This window comes from Labeo rohita, chromosome 18, assembly GCF_022985175.1.
Source record: "Labeo rohita strain BAU-BD-2019 chromosome 18, IGBB_LRoh.1.0, whole genome shotgun sequence".
Taxonomy (NCBI): Eukaryota; Metazoa; Chordata; class Actinopteri; order Cypriniformes; family Cyprinidae; genus Labeo; species Labeo rohita.
The window spans coordinates 10,739,011-10,746,981 of record NC_066886.1 but is presented as its reverse complement, the minus strand read 5'-3'; the positions used below and the strand labels follow the sequence as shown (position 1 = coordinate 10,746,981).

General features: G+C 36.4%; 2 protein-coding genes across 2 annotated transcripts; one reads left to right on the top strand and one right to left on the bottom strand.

Moving 5' to 3' along the window:
- Nucleotides 1–1,433: 1,433 nt before the first annotated feature.
- akip1 (A kinase (PRKA) interacting protein 1) lies at nt 1,434–3,095 on the top strand. Its single transcript, XM_051134406.1, has 5 exons — nt 1,434–1,563; nt 1,829–2,010; nt 2,100–2,180; nt 2,254–2,382; nt 2,804–3,095. The coding sequence occupies exons 2-5, from the start codon at nt 1,858–1,860 to the stop codon at nt 2,945–2,947; spliced, it is 507 nt and encodes a 168-aa protein (XP_050990363.1). The 5' UTR covers nt 1,434–1,563; nt 1,829–1,857; the 3' UTR covers nt 2,948–3,095.
- A 165-nt stretch (nt 3,096–3,260) lies between these two features.
- c18h11orf16 (chromosome 18 C11orf16 homolog) lies at nt 3,261–7,490 on the bottom strand. The gene is made up of 8 exons (XM_051134405.1): nt 7,324–7,490; nt 6,958–7,182; nt 6,323–6,679; nt 6,070–6,200; nt 5,619–5,760; nt 4,593–4,830; nt 3,626–4,198; nt 3,261–3,544 (listed from the first exon to the last, which is right to left on the bottom strand). Exons 2-8 carry the CDS (start codon nt 7,159–7,161, stop codon nt 3,285–3,287), a joined length of 1,905 nt encoding a protein of 634 aa, XP_050990362.1. The 5' UTR covers nt 7,162–7,182; nt 7,324–7,490; the 3' UTR covers nt 3,261–3,284.
- Between the last annotated feature and the right edge of the window lie 481 nt (nt 7,491–7,971).

Here is a 7,971-nt window from a genome sequence, read left to right as displayed (position 1 = left end):
AGCACAGTGGGTTTCAATCTCAGTGTGCAGAGCCTGTTAGACTGCGTGGGAAGTGTAAGAAGGATGCTATTGGGAGGTTTTCTCACTGCATAACACTGAAACCTTGGTAACAGTGTCAAGATTTATATATATCAGTATTTACTCTAACAAGTCCTGATATGATGCATTCAGTGCTGGGACTTCCTCTTTTGTTTTGTCTGCCCATCTATGGTCTGTCTTCCTGTAGAATGCCTTATGAATTTTTGATAAATCACAGAGCAGTCACAGGATGGATATGTTCCCAGAGACACAATCAAATAACAACAGCTCTTATCAGCTGCATTCAGTGAATTTGTTGCGTGTTGTACATTTTTTGAGTATTGGAACATTATGTACTTGTTATTGATGCTGTGTTACTCACGTGTTACATGTCCTGATGGCACGCTAGTCAATCTATGACTGGCTGTGGATGTCAAATAATTACTAAGCATCTGCCATAGTAATCCTCTCGAGCTTTAAGATGTTTCCATGAATTAAAATGTTTGGTGGAAAAGGATTAAACTTTTTGTAAAGATGCAAAGATGCTCTGGCCCTTAAAGAATTATTAAACAGAGTGTATTCACGACGCAACATCAATCAGCACTGAATGTAAACTGAACAAAACTCACATTTTTTTGCTAATTATTGCCGCTGAAAGTAATAAATTATTGTCATGTTTTGGGCTGTGCTAATTGGTTGGATCAGGAAACACATTTTGAGTACTATAGACAGCCAAAAGTTAACAAATTAAGGAGAAGAGTGCAAAAAACTGTCTGGGGAACAAACGTTGTTTGTGGTTGGCCAAACTGAACCAGGATTTCCATTACAAGAATCTTGACAACATTTGTGTTTGTTCTTATTTCTGGTCAGGTAGGTGAAATAATAGGCTAATGTTTTAATTAATACTGCTCGGATGTATCTTTACCACCTATTAACTTTAGTTTGTCAAAAATATTACACCCTTTCCTGCTTTCTTAGTTGTTCTCTATATGATTTTAGCAGCTTCCATGCTTTTTTCCATGGTTAGACATAATAAATTAGCAGAACATATTCAGTAGTACATCAACCGTGCAATCTATGCTGTTGTTTACATCCGAGTATTGCCAATATGGCCGCGCATCCGGGTAACTGACTAAACCGTGAGTAAGTGCAAATCCTCTATAGGCCTATGTATTTCAAACGAGATGATTCAATATGTACTAGCCTACTGAACAACTTGACAGCTTAACTGGTGGAAAACCGTAAGTAATACATTTTCCATTATTTATCTTATTTAAAAGCAAATGTATATTTGTTAATTTAAATGTAGAATAAAATTACTATGCTATTGCCGTTCTTGTTTGTGTGGCATTTTAGTTACGGTCGAAAGACTACATTTCCCAGCAACCCGTGGGAAAGAAGGAAATGCATTTCAACTTTCACTTTAGCTTCACACGCCCATTACTGTCATACAGCGGCAACAGTTTGGAATTATTTGTGTGAATGCGACGATTTGTTTATAGAGTTCAAAGAGCAAACAACGAACGTTTTGGGCGTCATTGGATCGTAAGTTTTGCGTTGTGAATTTTAAATTGCAGACAAAAGTGTATGTTCACATGTGTGGGGTGCGCTTAAAATTTTGGCGACAAATGAATTGCAAAACAAGTTAAAATCTTCTAAATTTTTGCATAGTTTTCATTAAGGTAATTGTATGCAAAATCACGAGAATTACAGCTGTGCTGCGTTCTAAGTTCTAAGTATTATGACGCCAGTGTTGTGACTATTTGTGACAAGTTTCGTCGACATCATATGGAATTTCGGTCATATTCAGTTTTAGTGCAGTCCAGGACGCTTGTGTACATGGCCAGTGAATCCTGGTTGGAGTCTTCCCTGCGCCGTTCATCTAAACTTGGGCAGGAGGTGTTGGAAAAAGCAAAGAGACGATCTGGTAGCCGCTTAGGTACAAGACTAAGACCATCACCTGTGTTTGATCACAATGAAAGGACCTCAGAGGTTTGTAGACTCAATTCGTATTGGTTTGATCACAAATAAATGATGTCCATGACACTAATGCTTTTATTTTTATTTCCCTTGTGTTACAGAGAGACATCATTCATTCAAACTTGGACCATGCTTTTGCAAAAATAGTGGAGTACATGTCAGAAACCACCAGACAATGCAAGGTAAACATGCTTTATTCATTTACTTTAACTGTGTTGATCTGAATTAGAAAAACAACCTGTACTAATTCAACAGAAGTTTTATGAGACCGTCCACCTGGCTCAGCCCAGTGAGCGAGAACACATCTGTCGCTACCATTCCCAGCAGATGTTGAGGACTGCAGATCAAAAACAAAATGCAAGTACAGCCATCAAACGAGACATTGTAAGTACTGAGCCTGACAAAAATGTCATACTTTTGTTGTCATTGTAGCGATTTTGAAATGGATATCCATGGGTCATTCTAAAGCCTGGGTTATATTGCTTCACGTTTCAAACTGCTTATAATTTTCCCTGGGGTTAACAATTAATCCTAGGTATTCTTATGCTTGCATTTCACATCGTACATTCTTAAACCCTGTGTTAATGTTCTTTTTTGTGCATAATTGTCAGTGATATTGATTGGATGAATGCATCATGCAACCTGTTTACATGAGACCCTATATAGGCTGTTGCAGCTTAAACCAAAAAAGCATAGTAAAAAAGTAGATTTTGAGCAAATAGAAACCATATTTAACCAGGCCATAGATACTACATTTATTCTGCACATAAACTCTTTAAAGTGGTTCATCTACATGTTTTTGAAGGGTTCATCAGAATCAGAGGATTTCCTTATTGAAGTGTCTCCAGGCACCTATTCCATCACAGCAGCAATGCAGGACACAAAGCCACAGACGAAAACTGTCCGCATCAATGCAGGAGAAAGCATGAACCTTACATTCAACCTCTGAATGTCACCTGTGTATTATATGGGTGAAATTCAGTGCCTTTATTGAGGACTTGCACTAAAATTGTAAATGCACTGACTTTGACTCTTCTTGATTTAAAGTGTTACTGTATAATACTCAGGAATATTTATATTTTTAATAGTAATCATGAATTTATATTGAGCAATAGCAGCCATAATGAGATTCTACCACATTACATTTTACTTTGTTTATTCTTTAAAGTTTTAATAAAGTTTTGCATCATTTTACATAATAGTCTTTTGTATTTATTTAGTACACCAACCATAGGATGTTTGAATTACTAACTAACTCTGGAAAAAAAAAAAAACACTGGCGATACTCATATCACTCTGAACTCTGGCTGTGGAACTATCAGTTTAGTTGGCCTTGTGCTGATTGCCAAAGCTAGTGGTGATGGTGATGACTTTGGTTCAGTTGATCCAAATATTTCCCTCATATTAACTCCTCGTCTTGGTGAATCGGGAACCAGCTTAAATAAAGAGCTGTGATTGGTCATCACAGAGTTATCTGTAGAGCTCCCAGAATTCCCAGTGTCTCTAGTGCAAGAATGGCTGACATCTGGAGACCTGACTGCTCTTCCTGAAATGCCAAGAACACCCAGTGAGTTTCTTTGTAAGATAAAGAAAATATTTTTATTTTACCTGGACAAATCTTCATTACCTGGTTGTTTGTGCTGTGGTTCTGCAGAACCCCTTTTCCAGTATCTCCAGGCTGGTCTGGTCTCAGTTTGAGTGTATGGCTTTCTCAGACAGGAAATCTCTGTGTTTATTGATCGGCTCACCAGTTCTGACCTTGAAGGGCTGTGTTTTGCAGCTCCAGTATCCTCATTTTCATCTGAGTCAGAGGTTGATGATGAGGAAGATGAAGGCACTTGTGTCTGTCGAGAGCTCTGTAGTTCTTTCAGTTGGAGGTCAACTTTCCTCTCTAGCTCATGTCTCTTATGGTTATTCAGTAGTGGAGATGACATGAACATTGGCCAGGACCTCTTGACTGGACAGTGGCATGGTGGAATGTAGGACAGGCTGTGATAGTTGCACCGGTGACATGGCAATTCAAAACAATTCATGGTGCAGTGAGAAACCCCGTAGCAACATGGCCGAGATGAATAATGGTGGAGGTCTTTGATAATTTGCTCATGATGAGAGGCTGGAATCCATACTGCAAGCTGTTTGGGGACATGAATTGTCATCCCATTCCAGAAGAGAACCTGGAGTCCCAACAGACCTTCATCACCTGTAATGAGACAACAGATTTGAGCCGATTATACAGTTAACGCATATCACTCATATGAGGCTCATATGTATTGGTTCAAAATTTGTAACTATCCACCTTTTTCTTTAACACAGAATTAAGCCTATGGGTAAGACTTTCAGTGCCTTAGGGAAAGAAATATTGGGAAATAACAAGAATAACAAAGTTCAGTAAACCGTAAAACTGTTTGCACTACAAACTAGTGTGTTCTTAATTAAGACAATACATTAAAAAAATTTGGTAAGACACTCCAATTTGCAATACCAAGCAGTAAAACGAGCTGTTTTGTACAGCTAAAAATAGCTGGGTGCGGATAAGACCAGAAGCCACACCCATAAAATTTACAAATGGGAAGAAAAAGGTGACTAAATCTTACTTTTTAGTGGATCTCTTAGCTCCGTACCAGAGATGACTCTTCCAGGCCCATATCGTCTCATGTCTGGCTCCCACGGTGCCAGAACAGTGTCTCCTGGTACGATACTGTGCCTGTGTGCACTGGATAGATTCACCATATCAGGCTGGCAAGTTGGCTGAACTATATTTAATGTGTCCATAAATGTATTTCCATTAGGTCCAAACTTATCAAACTCCACCATGTAAAGATTTCCTCTGCTCTAGAGACAGACAAGAAAAGTTTAAATGTTTAATAAACTGTGATTACACATTTGGATTTGAACAAAAAAATCACAATGTCAATTTGAATCGACGTGTTAACTATATTTAAAGATATGCTATACCGATCCAAGTAATTTTTTTTTCCTTTTTTAAAAGAAATTAATACTTTTTTTCAGAAAGGACACATTAAATGGATCAAATGTGACAGTAAAGATAGTTATAATGTCACATGTATCAAAGTTTCCACAAAAATAACTGTTTTTAACAATAATAATAGGTTAAATGTTTTTTTGAGTCTCAAATTAGCATATTAGCACAGGAATAAATTACATTTTCATATATATTTAAAAATAAAACATTTTAAATAAAATAATATTTCACAGCATTACTGTTTTACTGTATTTTTGTCAAATGAATCCAGCCTTACTGAACATAAAAGACTTCTTATCCACCTTTTTTTCAGCTAATGGGAAATAACGAGAAGAATAACGTGCAGTAAATGGTAAAACTGTTTGCACTACAAACCAGTTTGTTCATAATTAAGATAATACATTAAAATAATATGGTAAGACACACCAATTTGCAATATCAAGCAGCAAAACAAGCTGTTTTGTACAGCTAAAAATAGCTGGACGTGGATGAGACTGGAAGCCAAACCCATAAAATTCACAAATGGCTCAACTCTTACAGGAAGAAAAAGGTGGATAGAAACATTTAAAAAATCTCACAGACCTCAAACTATTGACTGGTAGTGTTTATGATGATGATATATATATATTTTCAGTACCTGATGTATGATTGTCCCCAGGTAGAAAAATCCATCTATCTCTCTCCTGGCTAACACACGGCAGCCAGGAAAAAGTTCAGCACCTTGCATTACCCTTGCAGATACACAAGATACTGTACTAAAAGGATTCATAGATGAACACCTGTAAAGATATATACAGCTGAGGTCAAAAGTTTACATACACCTTGCAAAATCTGCAAAATGTTAATTAATTTACCAAAATCAAAAGGGATCATACAAAATGCATGTTATTTTATATTTAGTACTAACCTGAATATTATATTTCACATAAAATACATTTACATAAATTATAAAAATGGCATTTTGCAGATTCTGCAAGGTGTATGTAAACTTTTGACATCAACTGTATTTTCCACAGAATAATTATTCATTGTGTTTTATCTGTCTTACTTTCACTCCTTCCAGTTATAAATTAAATGAAAAAACATACCAGCATGGTACAGAACGGAAACAACTTGTGCAGTTGTTGTATTGGACCTGATTGAAGTCCATTGAACGCCATGGGTCCTCTGAGTATGATGGCTTTTGAATCACGTCATCCGTTGAATGCAACAAACTGAGCTGTTACATTTTAAAACATTAAATGGCAAAAACCATAATAAAATAAATAAATAAATTCTGATTAACTAAAAGAGGATGAACAATATAAGTGGTGAACGCCGTAAAAACATTCAACATCTTACTTGGTCCACTTTGTCTGCTGAGTTGAGCGTCATGATGTAACAGCTTCCTCTAGTGGTGGAAGTGATGCACTGCAAGAAGTCTGATATGTCAGTGTTTATGGGAGTCGTGTCAGATATGTAAAAAGTATTCACAGGACGCATCACCACGGTTGATAATGAAGCTAGACATTGTGGTGGATTGTCTGGAAGACCGCTGGTCACCAAATGGACAGACTGACAGGCAGGGTCAGAGAATGCTAAAGCCAGTGCTGAGTGGAGGTCTCTGCCGGGACTTGTTTGTAATGTGTGGATCCAGCTCAAGGCTTCATAGACTACATCAGGGGTGCAGGGCATCATGTGAGAAGACCATGGTGTTGACTAGTAAAATATAAATTGATTTAAAAAGAAAAAAAAAATAAGTATAATGTTTTATTATATAACATAACCTAGCCCTGCGATGGATGGACAACAGCTGGAATTTTCCCATTGAATTTGCTACAAGTTTTGAATTGAATAAACTTAAATTAAAAAGCAATTTTGATTATATTGTATTTAAAACTAGATTTTTATTAACCAAACATCATAATATTGGAGACTATAATACTCCATGGACAAATACCAGAGATTTTAAAACATTTTTTTCATTGTAAATTTACCTTGTATGAAAAGCTGATAATATTGAAGAGCGAATCTCTGAGTGAAGCTTTAGTAATCAAGGTTTGAATGATAAGATTCTTCACTTGTCCCAAAAAGCCATTCATTCCCACAGAGGAGTCCAGAACGAAAGTGACATTTCTGCCTTTACCCATGAATAAGGGAAGGACACTTCGGCTGTGAGATACCCGAGGACTTGACGACATTGTCAAGTCTGACAGAATGATCTGCAACACAATTGAATTTGCTAGGTTATAGTGGATCTAAAGACCTATCTAACTAGCTTCTGGTAAAACAAATAGCTTTTTTTCATATTTTTGGATAGTAACCAAATGTAAGAATGAGTAAACAAATAAAAACAAACATACCTTTCTTGATTCCTAGAACACAGTTGGAAACTGTCTGAATTTTTGTGTTGTCCCTAGTAATGATCCACTGAGCATTGATTCTTGTCTCTACTGTGTACTGAGGTTGCCATAGTGAGCCACTGACCAGCCTTAAACTATTAGTATGTCATTACATCCATCTAGTGGTGACACAGAGCATCTGATGAGCACTCAGGGACCGGTTTTAAAGGGATAGTTCACCCAAAAATTCAAATCTGTCATAATTTACTCACCCTTACGTTATTCCAAACCTGTATGAGTTTCTTTCTTCTGCTGAACATAATAGAAGATATTTTGAAGAATGTTTTCATACTATGGAAGTCAATGGGGACCACCAACTGTTTGGTTAAAATATTTTGTGGGAATTTAAATTTTTGGGTGAACTATCCTTCATATTGCTCCAAATCTGTATGCATTTATTTTTTTCTGTAGAATACAGAAGAAGGTATCTTATAGAACCAAACTGTTATAGTAGCCATTAACTTTATTTTAAACATCATTCTAAAAATATCTTTGTTTTACACTTTGTGAATAACATGGGGGTGAGTAAATAATGACAGAATGAATTCTTAAGATTTTTAATGTTTTTTTAAAGAAGTCTCTTCTACTCACCAACAAAAACAGTAAAAT